General features: G+C 39.0%; 1 protein-coding gene across 7 annotated transcripts in view; it reads left to right on the top strand.

Moving 5' to 3' along the window:
* Positions 1 to 19837, top strand: part of LPP (LIM domain containing preferred translocation partner in lipoma) — a 739124-nt gene that overhangs the window by 295247 nt on the left and 424040 nt on the right. For all 7 annotated transcript variants that reach the window (XM_018046708.1, XM_018046713.1, XM_018046723.1 and 4 more), the window contains one exon: positions 16361 to 16473. In XM_018046708.1, the coding sequence (XP_017902197.1) occupies positions 16361 to 16473 (113 nt within the window). The remainder of the gene's footprint in view (positions 1 to 16360; positions 16474 to 19837) is intronic.

The raw sequence follows: 19837 nt of genomic DNA, 5'->3' as shown, positions 1-19837 counted from the left end.
TGTTTGCTGACCCGTAGACTAGCAGAACCTCCTTTCTAATTCCTTTCTGATGTGATGATTTTGTGAGTTTATAAAGTTGTACCATTAGTACCAGTTAAGCCATGAAAGTGCCAGTAGGACTTAGAGAAGTAACTTGAGTAATGGGATGAGTCTATTTATAAGAAGCAGCATGATATTGCTGATTTGAGTGCCAGGAAGGGAACGGCCACCATGTCCTCGGCAAAGAGACCCAGGGCAAGCACTCTTAAGGATGAGACATAAGGAGCATCTTGAATGCCAAGACTGAGCTCACTGAACTTGAAACTCAAAGAAGTGGAACTACTGTTGGAGAACTGAAAGGAGCCATAAATCCATTGCCCTCTGGAATGAAAGACCTTCCGAGGCAGCTGGCCAAATGAAGCAGGAAGAGGGGCAAGATCCGCACTTAGCTAAATTATGTTTTTGGGCAGCCAGTCCAGGTCTGCTAAAATAACAAGGTACCTGAACTCCTGCCCAGAACACGTCACCAAACTTTGCATTGGGACTGTCTCCTCTCACATGACTTCCTAATCTGAGGAAGTGAAGAAAGCAGAGTGAATGAAATACAAAGAGTGAGCTTTTTCTTGGAGTGCCTCCCTAGAGACAAACTTGACTTTTCAGGAGATTACTTTTTGAATTCTCTATTCTAATTTTTAAAAAAATGTAAGTTCATGAATCTAATAGATTTTACAGAATCTAATAGGCTTTGGAGGCCTTTTGAAGCTCATGATGCAAGACTTGCCCATTTAAGTGTGGGGGTTTATAGGTCAACGTGGGGCAAAAAGAACCCATCCAAAACTAAGCAAAAGGCACTGGGGTCTGGGGATGTTCTTGTTGGTCTGACTGCCTGGTTGGGGTGGTGACTGTTGTTTTGCCTTGGCTATCTCACATGGTTTTCAGGACAAAACTGACCTGTTTGATTGATTCATCACAATAGCTTGTTTATGTCTTACAAATAGTTCAAGAACAGTTTGTCCATAATAAAAGTGACCTAGTAATACTCCCAAACCCAAGGAAATGTCGGGTTAATCAGTCGCAGAAGCACTTGATGTGCCAAGTTAGTGCCACCTCAGGGCTCTTTTTGTGGTTCCTTTCCAAGATTTCTAAACATTCCAGAGAGAACCCAGTATTTGTTTATTTCGCTGCTAGGGCTTCATTTTGCTATTGTTTTAGTTACACTCCAATGCCTCTCTCCCACTCTTTCTCTCTTCCTTACACATATATACACTTATTTTGAGATTGATAACTACTCAGATTCTCCCTTCAAAGGATAATTTAATTTGGCTAGGATTCAACCTGTGGTTGTTGAGAATTCATGCATATACCCACTCTGCAAATATTTTCTTAACTCTTCTCTATCTCAACTCTCTGAAGCGTGGGAAGAGGTACTTTTGGGCTCAAGTGATGAATCATAGGTGATGTATGCCCTCAAGGAACACACAGTGCAGGCAAATGGTCCCTGTATTCTCAACAAGATGCATCGTGAACATGCTGTCGAAAGGCTTCATAGAGTAGGAGTTTGGAAGGTGCTTTTATTCGGAGTAGCCATGGGGTCTAGCTATTGGGGTTAGCCAAGGTCACCACTTGGAAGGTGAACCAGGCCTCCAAGAATAGCTTGGGCTTCAAAATGAAGAGGGAGGTCTTGGTGGCTACAAGGGCATGACCAAAGGCATGAGTCAAGGAAGGTAGTTGGATGGATGACTGGGTGTGTAGCTGAGTGAAAGCCACTGTTCTGAAGTACAGGATTTGCATCGCTTCTGCTAGCAGCAGTGATCTCAAAGAATGCATACGATTCATACTCACCAGAGCACTCTAAGAAGGTATAAGGTGGAGCTAACTTTCAAGTTGCTCTCCATTTCCTCCTAAGAGGCCTGTCTTGTTTAAAGATTCTGCCTGTGCGGTATGAAATCCTGTCCGATCATGGGAAGCCTGGAGCAGGGGTCTTACCAAGTCTCTAGAATTCCTAAACCATCCTCTAAAACCTAGCAAAGTTGCCATTGACTCAGTTGGTCATGTATGTGAGGGTTCATTTCTTGCCTCTCTATTCTGTTTCTTTGGTCTTTATGTCTGGCCTTATGCCTGTTTCATACTCTTTTGGTTACTGTGACTTTTTGGTGAGTTTTGAATCCAGGAAGAGAGAATCTCCAACTTTGTCCTCCCTCTCCCTCAAAGATTGTTTTGGTTATTTGGCGGCCAATGGAAGTTTTCAATCTGGTACCAGTGTATGTGATTAGTTGGAAAGGAATAGATTGGGAAGAATGGAAACCATTTCAATTGTTTCATAAGTTTAAATATGAGGTAACTAGTCATTAAGTATTTTGGTGGCAGTAGAACTGCAGAGCAGTAAATGAATTTGAAAGTTTTGAAATCATTTAATATGGTTTGTTATAGTCAGTGTGAATGAATGAGGGAATAAAAAGAAAATAGGATTTCTCCTAACCTTTGTGATTGGGGGAATTGTACTGAAATAAATAGAAAAATAGAGTACACAAGGGGAGCTGAGCATGTCTGTGGGTTAGGGTATCTGAATTCAATTTTGAGCACTGAGCTAGAGGTTCAGATGGGGATCCACCACCATCAGTTACAGATACTGATGTGGATACAGATAACGAATGGCATGGTTATTGTAGGTATTATATTGCTGATAAATGGTATGTTCATTTAGAATTGGCTTTTTTTCATGTAATGTATTCACTGTTAGCATGGTGTCAAGAGCCAAATTAAGGGACATGGTTGCCAAGAGAAGCAAAGGTGGAGATCTGGTAAAGGTAATTCCATGAAGCTTCTGTGCATCGCCTTTGCTCAGAGGAAAGAGAACACTGGATGCTGTTGACATGTGTTTTATTTTGAAGTAACTGTTATTACTAGGGTCTGCAGTTCTTAGCCTTGATCTCTTGGAGCCTAATGTTCCTGTTCTCCAGCTGAGAGAGACTAATTCACCACCTTGTGTTGTAAACACTCACTCATTTTAACTGATTACACCTCCAATGATTCTCAAATCACTAAAATTACTAATTGCTATTCCTTACACATCAAAGAATGAATCCTGAATAATTAACCCCAAATAAAATTAGATGAATTGGCCCTTTTAATTAGAGTCCCTGCTGCTGTTTGTTCTGAGTTTCCTTTTCTTACTGTTAAGAGACTTTTAGAATGATTAAAACTGTTTAAGACTTAAACAGCCAGTGACCTTTTAATACAATATAAATCCATGAAAGCAATATTTCAGCTAGCAGGTGGCGAAGTAAATTTTTAGAGCAAGTACCTGTCAGCTTCAGTATTCTTTTGGAAAAAAAAAAAAAAACATGCCAAAAAACAGCCACCTTGAAATGAAATGAGTGTCTCTATTTGATTATTTTTAAAGCATTTATGCATTTACTAAGCCTCAGTTTCGATAAAATAGCAGGGTCGAAGGAGAGTGAGTAATGGTTGGCATCATTTTATATAAATAGTAACAAGAATTTCTCAGTGAGAAGAATTTGAAGTCATTTGTGCATAAAAGATGAAGACTGGAGAAATCACAGGAGGCCCCTGGTATCAGACAGCCCTTCTTATCCTCAGGGAGTCTCCTGAGGCAGGGGAATGGGCTCGCACAGTGGGACCCAGGAAGCATGATGGGATTTCATTGGTGCGGATCCTTAAACTAGGATTCCCAGTCTATCCGTGCTTCCTTTAGCGTGGATGTTATTGAAGATTTCACTTGTTTCCAATCATCTAATCCAAGTGTCCTAAATAGTAAGAATCTCCCCTCTTCTTCATAGTCTTCTGAATTTGTAGGGGCTGGGCAGGGTTCCTCCTCATTCTCAAACAGATTCTGTTTCTCACACTGAATTTGCCACCTGTTGTGGTAAATGGGACCTCAGTCAGAAGTTAGGAGGTATGGGGTCACATTGGGTTTCTTGGTATGGTTTTACACTTTATGTGTGGTTCCCTTTACCATATAGGTTGAAATTTCTCCATCTATAAAATAAAATTATTGGTCTAGACCTTTTTTCTTAAAAAGTCATTTTTCTTATTTTTTTTCTTAAATTGTAAAATAAATTTTTCCTTTTTTCTTTGAAATGATCCCAGACTTTACACAAATGTTGAAAAATAGCATAAAGGATTCTTACTTTGCCTTTTTCCAGTTTCCCCACATGTTGATATCTTTCATAATCATACTGCACTACCAAAATCAGGTAATTAACACACAGAGACAATACTTCTTCCTAATATACAGACTTTATTCAGATTTTATCAGCTCTCTTATTAAGATTCCTTTTCTGGTTTAGGATCGCATCTAGAACCACAAGTTGCAGTTAGTTGCCTTGTCTTTCAGGATAGCTTCTCAGTCTTACATTGTTTTTCATGAAGGTCAGTGACTCTTAGCCAGGCTGCATGTCACAGTCGTGTGGGGAGTGTGCCAAGATACTTGGTCTGGCTTCCAACCCCAAAGCGGCTGATCTAAGAACAGTAGAGTGGGACCTCACTAGATGTAGTGAAAGAAAGTGCTCCGTGAGATGCTGCTGGACACTTTCCTTAAAATCAGAGCTGTTTCCATACCTCAGGCACTACCCTTTCGAGTTTCTATCCATGTGACCTTGCTTCTTCTAGTTCTTCATTTCCCTGTTCCTCCTTTATGGGCAGAAACCTGACCTTCCAACACTCCTGGAGAGTTTGAAGGAGTTTCTAGGTACCTTATGAGATGTAAATACTGTTGAGACCTGTCTCCAGGAGTTTTATTACAGAAGAAAGATCAAGTACAGTACACTTGGTTGCAATGTTTCTTGAGGCTTGCATGTCCCCATAACTGTGCGGTGACTTAGGGATGAGGGACTCAGGGTCTGTATTTTGACGACATGCTCTGAGTACGTTAGACATGCTCTGAGTAAGTTAATGTGTAAAAACAATGACAACAATAGTAAAACTAGGTGGCTACTTTCAGACTGATGTTATTAAATGTCATGCTATGAGCATCATGCAGAACCAACAATATTATAGTGCATTGCCCTTGCATCAGTAACTGGAAAGGGGCAAAGTGGTCTATGGTAGAAATACCTATGTTCATTCTTTCAGAGTTCAGTTCAGTTTAGTATAATATAGATTTGTAATAGTTATTTATAATAGTGATACTATTATTTATCAGGCATCTATTGTGTGCTCTGTTGATTTTGTTCAGTCACTAAGTTGTGTCCGACTCTTTGTGACTCCCTGAACTGCAGCATGCCCGGCTTCCTTGTCCTTCACTGTCTCCCGGAGTTTGCTCAGACTCCTGTCCGTTGAGTCAATGATGCCATCCAACCCATCTTATCCTCTGTCATCCCCTTCGCCTGCGCTCAATTTTTCCCAGCATGTGCGTCTTTTCCAGTGAGTTGACTCTTCACATCAGGTGGCCAAAGTATTGGAGCTTCAGCTTTAGTACCAGTCCTTTCAATGAATAGTCAGGGTTGATTTCCTTTAGGATTGATGGGTTTGATCTCCTTATGTTCTCTAAAACAGAGAGCCTGCCTTCAAGGTGCTTTTAGTCTTGTAGGAGAAACCAGTAGGTATGCAGTTAAATAATGGAGAGCAGAGTATGGGCTACAAAAGGGCTGAATCAGGAAGAAGCAGTATGTTGTCACTGGGAGTAAGGATGTGTCAGTCTATCCAGATATAGCAGTGGTGAAGTAGTTTTAAATGAGCTATTTAAAGTGTTTTTATTTGAAACCGTACTCCCTCCAACTCCATCACCATCTTTGGAGAGAAGGTAAGCGTTTGGCCTCAATGGCTGCCACAGGGCCATGTCCCATCTCTAAGGATAAGGGGTATTTTTGGAATAGCCTCTCAGCACATTGATATTTGTTTGCCAGCTTCTTTTTCAGTGGTTAAGATTTTTCGCTTCTCTTGACTGTTGTCTCATGCTGTGCCCACAACATGAATTTTTAATTTTTATTTCATTTTTATCTGAAAGAATTTCACTTTTTGTTATAGGGGGCTGCGGGGACCTCAGTAGTTGGTAGAAGATTGATGCCTCAAGCTTAAATCATTGCCCTGTTTATTTTGAGTGCCCATCTTTGGAAACCAAAAGTATATGGTGTGGTCTGTTGTTTTGGTGGAAATTACTGTCTTTTTGTAAGACAACTGACACTTGGTGGATTCAAAAATTCTGTTTGGTTTTAGTCCATTTGCAGAACCAGAGTGGCCTCCTAATTTCATATTATTTGAAAATCATTCCGTGTTTTTTGACTAAGAAAGTGAATTTGTTTTTCAACAGTTGGAAACCACTATGTGATAGAGAAACACAACATACTTAGATATGATGCACTAAGGTGTTTCACCTTTTTACAGAGTATTTTTTTGTGGTCAAGCATGAGGCCTATTGAACTCAGTGAAGACCTAAGGATTCTGTTTTAGCTAGATGTAGAGTGAAACTGTCCATTTGAAAATCAGGGAGACTTCATCTACTTTAGGATAATGATTCTTCCTGCTTTTAATTTCAGAATCTCAAAGAGCATTTCAAGCTAAGTTATTTAGAAGCATGACGGAGACATTACATTTTGGCTTGGGTAAATATAGTGATGCATTAAAATTAAACCCTGGCTTAAGTAGATTCTGCAATTCATCTCAAAGTATCTTCCTTTTGATTTTTAAAAAATGCATGCCTGTAATTCACATTTATTGTATAACAAACCAAAAGGAAAAGGCATTGAAAAATAACCCTTGTCACCACATGAGTTATAGATAACAATTGTTAGCATATACAGATTGTTTACACAGAAATAATGCCATATTATAAACCCTACTTAGTAGCCCACTTTTTTCCTCACAAGGTAATATATCAGAAACATGTATTCATGTTCTTTTCTAGATACTCCATGACTCACACCTTCGCTAGATTTAAGTCATTGTTCAAATATCACCTCCATGAAGCATTTTCCAATTATCTTCTTTAAAACTGTGACTTTCCATCATCACCCTAGCATTCCCTTTCCCCTTGGTTGCCCTGTATATCTATAAAGCACTTATCAAGATTTGATACTAAGTATGTTTTATGTAATTTATTTTTAAGGGGTCTTCTGATAGTGTATACATTCCATGAGTGCAGCTCTTTGTGTTTACTTGTTTGTTTGTTTGAGATTTCCTTCCGGTGTCTAATGTCTGGCACATAGAAGGCACCCATCAATGTCTAAATAAATGTTAGATCTAGATCAACATCATTATTTTTGATGACCACGCCATTTTCCAATGTGTGATTGCAGTTGATTTTTTTAACCCATACTTTATTGATGAATAGTCTCATCATTTCCATCATATTTCACTGTGGTTAAGTTTCTTTAACATGCTTCCCTGTATACCCTTTAGTCATTTCTTTAGTAGAATAATTTATTATAATTGGTATTGCTACATCAAAGTGTATGAATATTTTTAAGGCTTTTTGATACCTGTTGCCAAATTTTCTTGAGAAAGTTTTATCTCTAATACTCTTATTTATATATAAGTAGCATACACAAGTGCTGAATTTCTTATACTCTCTTATACCAATATTGTGTTTCCTTGCTCTTTTTGATCTTAGTCCTTTCATTTAAATTATATGACTTAGAAAATTAAGTACTATCAGGATCAACAATTTGCTTTTCTATGTTAAGGAGCAGATAGTAAAAATAGAGGAAAAGTAGAAAGGATACTCTCCTAATGTATAATTATATATAATAAAAGCCTGAACTCCAAAACTGTCTGATTTGAGAACTAGAGAACTGAAGCTACTTGGTTGAAGTCACATATCGTCTCATTTACAGATGAAGATGTGTCATTTAAGGGGGGCGGTGTTGTTGCTATTTTGATGACAATGAGGACAGGGAACCAGGGATGCCCAGCCTTGCCCTGATAATTATCACTTCTGCCAGTGAGTTCTCAAAGGGGCTGCACGCTTAAGGAACAAGAACAAAGTGGAAATTCAGGAACTGCTTTATTAGTAGCTCCATGAATGCTTAATCCAGGACAGAGATCTGTGCTCACACTGAGATGGTGCTTAGGCTATGGGTCTGCTGCTGCTGCTGCTGCTACTGCTAAGTTGCTTCAGTCGTGTCCGACTCTGTGCGACCCCATAGATGGCAGCCCACCAGGCTCCCCCGTCCCTGAGATTTTCCAGGCAAGAACATTGGAGCGGGTTACCATTTCCTTCTCTAATGCATGAAAGTGAAAAGTGAAAGTGAAGTCGCTCAGTTGTGTCCGACTCTTAGCAACCCCATGGACTGCAGCCTACCAGGCTCCTCCGTCCATGGGATTTTCCAGGCAAGAGTACTGGAGTGGGGTGCCATTGCCTTCTCCAGGCTCTGGCTCTGGGAATAAGCCAAAGATTTAGCCTATCTCTAGTAGGAACCACACATTGAGTAAACCAGGGCTCTTTCTTTCATATTTTCAGTTAGAACCAATGGGTAGTGAATAGATTGAGAAGACTGGTACGTGATGCCTTAAATGGGACCCTCAGCGGTTTTGTGATCTCTGCTGTACATAGCCCAATATTTTCCTGATGGTTTTTAAAAACTTACGCAGCTCCACATTTGCAGGTGGCACGTTTCCAGGTACTGACTGTTCTTTTCTGAATTGTGTATATGTATTATTTTAAAATAAGTGGGTAAAACAACAGGTTAAAAATTTGTATAATGAAAAATGAGTTTTTCTTGCACACTTGTTCCCCAGTTACAAAATTGAGCATCCTAGAGACAACTTGCTGCTAACAATTTCTTGGGAATCTACTTAAAAGATTCTCCATGATAAAATAGGCAAATCTGTATATATATTATATATACTATCACACAATAAAGGTTTGCTGTCCTAGACCTTAATACTTGATTTTTAAAATATTTTATTCAGTGTGCTTTCTCGTAGAGTTTTCTAGGTAGTACATGTTTAAATGCAAATTGAAGATGGATTTGAGGGTAAAATTGTAAGTAGATTCTTCAACTGCTTGGTTTCATAATAAATTGCCTGTTATTTATGAGGAGAATGTTACCTGTGACATAACTCAATCATCTCACAGAGATTTTTTCACTCCGGTCACATTTATTTTATCTTCTCACTTGTTCTCTTCACTCAACCTTGCTCAGAAAGCTTTATCTTCTCAGACTTGGTCCCCTCTAATGAGTGGGCAAGTTTAGACTCAGCGGCTCTTTTGTGTATAAGTAAAAAGAAAATGAAAGTGTCATCTATCGTGTGTAAATGTACAAGTCACCACTATCACATACGCATTGTTCATGTGACTTACATGCAGTTTAGCTTAGCAATGTCCAAACTGTGAGTTGAGGCCCTTTCGTGGGTCACAGTCGCGCTTTAGTGGGTTATAAACCACACCTTTGAAATAAATAAACAGAAAATGTCCAAGTGCCTTACATGCAATAGGTATGATTTCATGAAACCGTTGTTTCAGATATATATGTACTTATTTATATATCTCCAGATAGGAGTTTTGCATCATCACATCAAAGGTTATTTCTTTACTCTGGGTTGTAATCAAAATAGTTCAGAATCTCAGTTTTAACTGATTTGATCTGTAGAGTGACACTGTGAAGCAGATGTTATTAAATGTTTTCTTCACTTAATAGGTGAGGAAAACTGAACATGAGATGGTAGTATATTACCTTTTCCAAAGTAAAGGTTAGCGCTGGAGTGTGCATTTTAAGCCTTGCTATTTTCTTTGGAACATATTTCCTTTCTCTGTTAGTTACTATTAATGGAAAAGAGTAACTGTCTTTACTTGAAGCTTATTATTTGGTCACCATAGTTATTTTTATTCTCTGTGCGTGTGTTCCAGCCCAATCTCTTATGTACTCATAATTTAAATTCTTAATCTGAGGAGCTCCTAAGTAATTTTACTTGCCTTAAAGTTAGGTTTTCCTTAACCAGAAAGTCTCCATTTAAGAAAGTTAGGGAGCCAACATCTGCTAGCTGGAAGAACCCTAGAGCCATGCTCCTCCATGTGTGGTCCATGAATCTACATCAGAATCTCTTGGGAGCATGTTAGAAATGCAGAATCTCAAGCCTCACCACAGACCTGCTGAGTCAAAGCCTACATTTAACTAGATCTTTTTTGTGATGTGAACATTGATGTTTGAAAAGCATCTAAGATATCAGGTCATTTTGTTTTTAAACATCAATTGAGTGATTAAAATGACTTTTTAGTTTTTTTAGTTTTTGAACCTATGTTTACTGATGGATAATATGGCCCTAAACTTACGCCAATGGCACCCCACTCCAGTATTCTTGCCTGGAAAGTCCCATGGATGGAGGAGCCTGGTAGGCTACAGTCCATGGGGTCCCTAAGAGTTGGACACGACTGAGCGACTCCACTTTCACGCATTGGAGAAGGAAATGGCAACCCACTCCAGTGTTCTTGCCTGGAGAATCCCAGGGACAGGGGAGCCTGGTGGGCTGCCATCTATGGGGTCGCACAGAGTTGGACACGACTGAAGTGACTTAGCAGCAGCAGCAAACTTATGCCAGGTGGTGAGGATATAGAGATACATTATGAGAAGGCTTTGTTTTTTTAGAAGTTTCAGTTCTAACTGGGAGAGAATGACCATAAACACAAATGCAATCAAGTGTTATAGATATTTTGACATTTGTGTAAGAGGCACAAAAGGGGCTGTTATCTGAACCTGTAGGTGTGTGTGTATATGTATGTTTACATGGATATTTGGATCATGAAGAAAGAGAATGATGCTTGCTTTTGTTGCCGTTGCTAACCATGGTAAATTAATTGAGACTTAATTGACGATCTGAGTTTAATTACTCCCTTGTGCTTTTGCACTAGAATCACATATAACCAGTAATGCACCATCTTCTTTGTCAGTAAATTCGTGTTCGTTTCTCCCCTAATGGGGGACTTTGTATTACCTAGGGCTAAGCAATTTTTGTTTACACATGCCTGAGCCATGTTACTAGAGTAACTACAGTGGGTGAAACTCAGCTACTACGAAGGAGCCACATGTGGTTCTCAGCGCCACTGCCTTTTTTACCCCTAGACTAGAAAGGGTAGCTTGAGAAAATAAACAGAGCTGGCTTTCGGGGAGTTTTTCCTCACTGTTTTCCAGTTAATGGTATTCACAACAGGCTGTTCTCTGATGTAAACTGGCATAAAGTACTGTTTGGGAGTCAGGGATACAATATTTTGTGAACCACAGTCACCCTTTAACTGCCTCGTGGTGCTTCATCTAGCACAAAGTAAAAGCCTTTTGAATATTAGCTGAGTGAGTTGGGATGACGTGGAACATTTTAAACTAGATCTTTCCTTGCTTCTCTCCAAGGAATTCTGAGGATCCATTTCCAGCTATGTATTTCACTAAACCATTTTATCTGGTAACTGAGGGATGATGTATTTTGCAGACTGGCTAGGCTTTGGATGGTGAGGAACAGGGTAAGGAGGGGACCAGGGTTTATAGAAATGTGTCTATGACTACTCTGCTTCTTATAAAACCACATGTTTCTTTCTTAGGTTTTATGTACCATGCCTTTTCCATTTGCCTAATGTGTGTCCTTTTTTTCCCTTTTGACTTGCTTGTTTGATTTATTCAATGCCCCTGTAATTCACAGAGTCTGGGAGTACACTTGAATTCCCCAGCAAGCCCAGAGGACAGGGCATGCATTGATGTGAAGGTCGACAGCTTAGCATTGCTGGTTGGAAGGTGCTTGCAGCGGGTTCTGTCCAGCTGCTTTTCTCTAAGAGGATCACCACCACCTCTACTACCTCTGGCCCCAAGCATGTCAGCCAAATGCTCTTTCTTTGTTTGAAGAAATCTACTGGAAAGGAAAGGATCCCCCTACATTTGTTTACATATATTTGTTTCTGTTCATTTGCCATCTTCCTTATACATGGATATTGTGTCTTTTCTCTTAAGCCAAAATTATTCTTACTGCAATTTAGAGGAGTTTCCTTTTGTTGACTTACCTGTTAAAATGGTGAGTGAACCTCAAGTCAGAATACACATGAGTTCTAAGTCTGTTTTAAAATAGTTACTAGGAGTTTTTCATTCCAGTGATCTTAGCTAGTTATGCTTCCCTTCAAAAGATCCCTTTTCTATCCCTTTGTCATGTGTATATCTGTTTTCTAGACATTTTTCCATTCCTCCACATCCTTTTGGTGGCTTAGTGGCAAAGAATCTGCCGATGTAAGACCCACAGGAGATGCAGGTTTGATGCCTAGGTCTGGAAGATCCCTTGGAGGAGGAAATGGCAACCCAATCCAGAATTCTTGCCTGAGAAATCCCATGGACAGAGGAGCATGGCAGTCTGTAGTCCATGGGATTGCAAAACAATCGGATACAATTTAGCAACTAAACACTGACAAACACATCCTTTTAAACTGTGAGCTCCACTTTAAAGAACATAATGGGAAGCTCTGATAATTGAGCTTGGAAAATGGGAAATTTTGGTCTAACTTAATAACTCATCAAAATAAGAAGAAAATTATTATGAGGTTATCACTATGGCTTTAACAGTCTGCCTAATCTTGCCTGGAATACATGGTCTGGATTTATGTTGTTTACAAGATAATTCTTTACACAAACAAATTCTGTTTTCTGTTTTGGTTCCTTTTCACTCTCCCAGAATCTCATCAACCTGTGCCTCACTATATTTAATTCCTCTGACAGAAATAAGGTGCTCAGAAATCCTCTTTTAAATTGCGTATGAAGAAGATATAGGTCCAGATAAAACACTGAATCTGAAAATTAAGCTGTGAAATAGAATTTGGTCGTCAGGTCTCCATCAGCTTGGACTTCTTTACTGATCACTCAAAACTTTACTGTGGGCTTTAGTCTCATATGTGATGATTTTTTAATGGTGGAAGGTATCTTGGTGACAATTCTTTTTACTTGACAGGTGTTAAATATTTCTCTTAGGGCACTGTCTGGCTGCATGAAGGCCAAAGAGTTTCTTTCTCAGTCCTGACTACGTATTAGAATTATCTGGGTTTTAAAGGAATATGGGTATCTGACCCCCCCTTCCCATTTCCATTCCCCATCCCCGAGATCCCGAGTGCACTGGTATGAGATAGAGTTTGGGCATCAGCATTTTAAGGTAAGATTCCTAGGTGATTCTAACATCTAGCCAAATATAGAACTATTGGATGGGGTTAATAAAGGTTTCTGAGACATATAATTTTAATAAGGATACAGACAAATTATATCTCCACATGTGTACACTCAGGCAGTTAAGAGAAGTGCAGATGCTTCTATAAGACATGCCACTGAGCTCAATTCTGTAGGGTCTAAGTAGAGATAATTTGACCCTTTGTTTAATGCAGTAGTTCTCCAAGTGTGGTCCCAGGACTAGTAGCGCTAGCATCACTTGGGGATTTATTCAGAATGCAAATGATCAGACCCTGACTCAGATCTACTGAGTCCGAATTTCCAGGGATGGAACCCAGCAATCTGTGTTTTAAGCAGCCCTTCCAGAGATACTAGTGAGCTCTAAAGTCTCAAAATCATCAACTTAGATAGTTGTTTTGGAAATAAGAGGTAGCTTAGGAAAATCTTAGCACAGTGCCTGGTGCATAGTGAGAGCCCCCAAATCAGAGTACTCTAAAGACAGTGTGTTTGACATCTTGGTTGCCTGAATACGGTGGTAGATAGACTTGACAGCTGTTAGCTACTCTTCCAACTCTAAGACTGTTACTTTTTAAAAAATTATTTCATTGAAGTATAGTTGATTTACGTGTTCATTTATGCAGTATAGCACAGTGATTCAGTTATACATATATGTGCCTTCTTTTTCATATTCTTTTCCATTGTGGTTTATCACAGGATTTTGAATATATTTCCCTGTGCTATACGGTAGGACCTTGATTACTATCCATTCCATATATAATGGTTTGCATCTGCCAGTCCTAAACTCCCAACCCCTCTCTCTCCCACCGCTCCCTCCCTCATGGCAACCGCAAATCTGTTTTCTATGTAAGACTATTATTTATAAGATAGATGGAGCTCAAGTGAACAGTCTCAAAGGTGTATCAAGACAACCAGTCCATGTCACCATCCTTCCACTGTGAGATATAGATTTTTCTTTTTCTAAAGACCCAAGTTGTGATGTGTTAGTACTATCCAACAGTGACTCATTGAGTGGTAGGAACTATCGTCTATCACTGAGTGTTAAACAGCTGAAATGCAAGGAAAAGCTGTTTATCCGTTGAAGAGAAACAGTTCCCCAACATTCAAAAAGGTCATTTTTATAAGGAAAAGGACATGTAAATAATTTTTTTTTTTAGAAAATGTAAGTTTTCTTTTTTTAATATAATTTCTTGCAAAAAGTATTTAAAAAGATTCTATACTATTAACCCATAGCGATGTTGGATTTCCTAGTATCCTAAAGCCTGGTTAGTATATAGATCTCCAAATTTGATGTTTCTTATTGCAGTTTCTCTCAATCTGTCCTGCACACACTTTAAGATTAGTCTTTAGTAAATCACATTCTTAGAAGTGTTTTCTTCTCAGAAATCCTTAATGGATCCTTACTTCATGCATGATAAAGTTCAAACTCTTAGTCAGATGTGGAACACACTTAAAAGCTTATTTTCATATTGCTCCAATTTTTATGACTTACTTCTGTTATTTACAGGCTTCCCTGATTGCTTAGCTGGTAAAGAATCCACCTGCAATGCAGGAGACCCTGGTTAAATTCCTAAGTCTGGAAGTTCCAATGGAGAAGGGATAAACTACCTACTCCAATATTCTTGAACTTCCCTGGTGGCTCAGATGGTAAAACAATCTGCCTACAATGCAGGAGACCTGGGTTTGATCCCTGGGTTGGGAAAATCCCCTGGAGGAGAGCATAGCAATCCACTCCAGTGTTTTTCCCTGGAGAATCCCCATGGACAGAGGAGCTTGATGGGTTACAGTCCATGGGGTAACAAAGAGTTGGACACAACTGAGCGACTAAGGGCAGCACAGCACAATGTTATTTACATTCCTGTCTTCATGCTATATTATCATTTGCTCTTTATTTTCTAAGCCCTAATTTTTTCTAACCTTTATACTTTTATTTTCCTTTCTTTCTGCCTAGCATGAACTTATGCTGTACATCATACTGTTCATTGACTATATATATATATATATAGTGCCACGTGGCATGTGAGATCTTAGTTCTGGGACCAGGACTTGTACTTGCACCTCCTGCATTGGAAGTGCAAAGTCTTAATCACTGGACTGCCAGGGAAGTCCCTTTTGTGTGTGCATGTGTGTGTGAGCATTCAGTTGTGACTGACTCTTTTGCATTCCCATGGATTATAGCCTGTCAGACTCCTCTGTCCATGGAATTTTCCAGGCAAGAATACTGGAGTGGGTTGCCATTTCCTGCTCCAGGGGATATTTCCAGCCCAGGGATTGAACCCACGTCTCCTTCATCTCCTGCACTGGCAAGTGGATTCTTTACTACTGAGCCATCTGGCCAGTATAGCTTCCTTGTTCCTCCAACTGCACTTTCCTTTATCTTAAATTCCAAAAGAGCTTGCCTGTAGATTCTTAATAAATTTCATCTTGTATTATCTTACCTATTTATACATTCTTTTCCTCCTCTAGTTGACTGAAAATGTAGTGAGAACAAACAATACATCTCACACACTTCAGTATTCCACCAGCCCGAGCGCCTGGCTGAATGTACTTGATCCTTCTACTCCAGCTTCACATCACTTCTGTGTGTTACATCTGGTCATCATTCTGAGTTAAGGCTGCTGATTAAACTGAGGAGAAGTAAGATAGGGAATAATTGCTATGTAGGACAAAAAGTTATGTGTCAAAGCCAATCACAAAGCAGTCAGATACCAGCTAATACAAATCTTCCTCTAATTATGATGGACTTACATCCTGAAAAGCCCACTCTAAATTGAAAATATTGTTAAGTGGAACATGCATTTAATGCACCTAACCTACCAAACAAACATCACAGCTTAGCCTCACCTACCTTCAGCATGCCCAGAACATTTACATTTAGCCTATGTTTGGACAAAATCATTTAACACAAAGCCTATTTTATAATAAAATGTTGAGTGTGTTAGGTCATTTATTGGACACTGTACTGAAAGTGAAAAACACAATGGTTATGAGGGTACAGAATGGCTGTAAGTGTATTGGTTGTTCACCCTGGCCCCCACCTGGCTGACTGGGAGCTGTTTGCTGCCCTGCCTAGAATACCAACTGTACTGTACTGCATATGCCTAGCCCAAAATAGACCAAAATTCAAAGTAAACTTTCTATTGAATGCCTGTTGGTTTTGCACCATGGCAAAGTCAAGTACTTACAGGTGGAACCGTCATAAGTTGCGTACTGTCTGTTTTGAACAAAGAGTTCTGGAAAATTGCACCCATGTTAACTTCATGTGTATTTCTTTCCTGTAGGTGATTTTCTTCCACCCCCACCTCCACCTCTGGATGATTCCAGTGTTCTTCCATCAGGCTCCGGAAACTTCCCTCCTCCCCCGCCCCTTGATGATGGTGCTTTCAGGGGACAGGTAAGATCTGTGGTTGAAGTCATGTTTGTGAGTAATGCTAGGAATCATGAATTCTGACATTGTTTCTGTGGCAAATAAACACTTATCCAGAGCCTACAAACAGCTTGATATCTCACAAAGCACTAAGGCACATTAATGCCAACTGCCCAGCTCAAGCTTCTCAGAGTTCTGCAGGTTTTACACTGAAGCCCTGGAAATCCTTTTACCTACTAATTTTATTTTGAAACTGAAAGCCATTCTTCAGGAACGCCATCTGAGAATTTCACTTTTTCTTGTTATCCTGGGGACACACAACCATGCTTTTTTATTGCTTTTGTTCTGTATATCCACTGACATTTTCTTTCTAAATGAGTAAGACTGGTATTTTAAGGTTCTGTTGGTTACTGTGGGTACTAATTGGTCAGCAACATCTTTCTAGCAAAAGCAACAGCAACAGTCCTTAGAGTTTTCTCTTCTGAATGAGGTCAGGAATGCATATAGTGTGAATTGACTGCTTGGAAGTATTATGCTCCAGCCCTGCATAGTGACCCAGATTTGGAGTCAGAAGCGACACTGAAAGTTAGCCTGTGATCACATAGGGCTACTGGTGACCAACTGCCACTGTTTAAGCAGTTAAACTCCAGTTATCTCAGGAAGGAAAGTAAATAATAATGTCATATAGTATTTATGTCCTATTTTTAGGGATGGTGATGTTACTACAGATGTATAAAGGAAAAAATTCCTTATTTTTTAGAGAAATGTCAGCAAGATTGGTGAGTGAAATGGAATAGTGCCTAGCATTTGCTTTAAAATCAAAAGACTCTAAAAATATATGTATTTGTATACTGTATATGTATATGGCTAACCATATTCACTACAATACTATTGGGATGCTAGATATATTTATATGTATACTGATGCACTTGCTCTACAACCGAAACTAACACACCAGTGTAGATCAACTGTGCTCCAAGAAAAAGACAAATCATAAGAATAGGGAGCCACTGAGTTCAAATGCAGGTGAGAAAATATTAGTTATGAATTGATAATTGTTGAGTGCAGGGAGATTTAATTCATTATTTGTTCTGCCTTTGTATATGTTTAAGGTTTCTCAGAATAAATTGTAAAGAGGAAAAGCCATAGAAAGTAACTGCCTAACTAGTTCCGTTCATTATATGACTTTCTCCTAAATTTCATTCTGGGGGAACCAAAGGTAGATATAATTCATTCATTCAAGAAAAATTTCTGGGTGCTATGTGCATACCTTTATAACACTAGGGATTCTATAGCAAAAAAAAAAAAAAAAGACAGGGTTCTACCCTTATGAAATTTATGTGTTACCAAGAGCTATTCTTTGCATATTCTTTTACTTACACAGTTAAACACTTTAACGCTTTATTTAGCTTATATTCTCTCTTGAATAATTATGAAACTATTTTGTCAGCATTTAAAGTCTTGAGTTCTGAAGTTTGCTTGACTTTGTGACAGAAGACCTGTATTTGATACTATTTGGGCAGCTTATTCTTGTCCCATGATCTTGAGTGGGTCACCCTACGGCCCTTTTCCTCTTAATTAAAAATAAGATGACTGTATCTCTGTCTCTAATAATTGAATGAAATATAGAAGGATTAGAAAGTACTAATTATAATGATTGTACAGATGTTAAAAATGATCACAATATAAAAATAACAAATGCAGGAATAATAATAATAAGGTTTGTCAAAGGGTTTCGTTAAGAAAAGTTTGAACATGGGGCTTTCATAAATTACAAAAGCCTTTTTCTATATGGATCTTTTCCTGCTAACTATATCCAAGCTGTGACTTTGTTTTTGAAAAAGAAAGAAATAAACAAAGAGCCTGTTGCCATGTTGGCTTATATTCTCTGTAAGACAGAAGGAAGAAGGATAGAAAATAAAACAGAGTTTGTCAAGTGGAAAAGGGCAGATCTGGTGAGAGAGGCATGTTGTTCTTGAATATGTGGAAGATTATCGGCAAGCTCGAAAGAAGGCAGGCGTGTCCTTTCCTTGTGTGGTAGTGTGTGATGTGATAAGAGGCTTGGCCCCACTCTGGCCATATTTGCCCCAACTTCATACTTGAGCTACAGTGGAGCTTAGAGTAATGTAATCACCAGAGAAAATTTTGCACTTTTTTCTCTCGGCCAATGGTGAAAACTCCTGTTGCCAAGTTGAAATTATAGCTGGTAAATGTGTGTTTTTGTGTAGAAGTCTGTTTATGTTTCCAGCCAAATTTTCAAGTCAGAGCCAAAAGTATCTCTACTAAGTGTGACTATAAGAATTATAAGATTTTCAGAGCTGAAAGGGACCTAAGAGATCGTTGGGTCCAACCCTGGCGCCAGGCATCTGCTTACAGCCTTTTCAAGTATTGGGGGAATAAATTACTTCCCTCTCTTTGCAAACGGGGAAACTGAGATCCAAGAAGATGTGGTTCCTGTAGTTTCTGGCAGATCTCTTTTGAGAAATCTTGTCTCCTGATCTGCCCTTCCGCTGATTGAGGACATGATTTTGCTTTGGGCCTCTCAAGGATCTGAGGTTAAGAAGAACGGGTAACATGCTTTTGTTTGGAAAGGCTAGGTGAGATTGGCATTTTTCTTCTCTCCAGATTTCTGATATAAGGCTGTCATTTTTTTTTTCCCCTTTGCAAAAGGTGAATATTTAGTGTCAAGAATTCTTGTTTTAAGAGTTCTCATTTTATGGGAAAAGATGAATCTTGGAAAGTCAGTGAGAGATTTTCTTTTTTATGTAAGAATCAGTTGGATCTCAGGGCCTGTAAGCCTTGGGTGACCATTTAGTAGACACTTCCTTCATTTGTTTTTTTTTCATTCATTCATGATAAACTGAATACCTTCTATATGTCAGACATAAACACAAGGGCGTAGGGCTTGGCATCATTGGTCTAACGTCCTGAGTCTCAACCTTGGGACTGTTAGCTTTGTTTGGTTTGATGCCACAGTTGATAATTACTTTCTATTTTAGCTATTCAATGGGCAGGTGTAGAGTGTTGTTTAGAGTAGTTTTAAAAAGAGAATATGTGATAGAATTTCAGACTTGCAAGGGAATTAGAGATCATAACTTGAGTGCCTTTCTGTTGTTTGAATCTCCTAATTCCCGCCACCCCCCCCCCCCAGACTCCCCAATGGGTAACTGTTACAGCTGAGGCAATTTTGATGGCTAAGGGATGAATGAGTTACAACCTCTGATTCAAACTTGGGAGATGCATTTATACTCAACTTCTAAATTAAGATGTTTAATGGTAAATTATTACTTAGTCATCATGCTTTGATCAGAAGCACAATCCAAGTCTTATGTTGTGGTACAGGGTGGGGGAAATAAATTGACTAGAGACATGCAGGAAGGATTCTTGGAAA

The sequence above is a fragment of the Capra hircus genome, chromosome 1 (genome assembly GCF_001704415.2).
Source record: "Capra hircus breed San Clemente chromosome 1, ASM170441v1, whole genome shotgun sequence".
Lineage (NCBI taxonomy): Eukaryota > Metazoa > Chordata > Mammalia > Artiodactyla > Bovidae > Capra > Capra hircus.
Note: the sequence above shows the minus strand (reverse complement) of the source record. Positions and strands in the feature narration are given on the sequence as shown.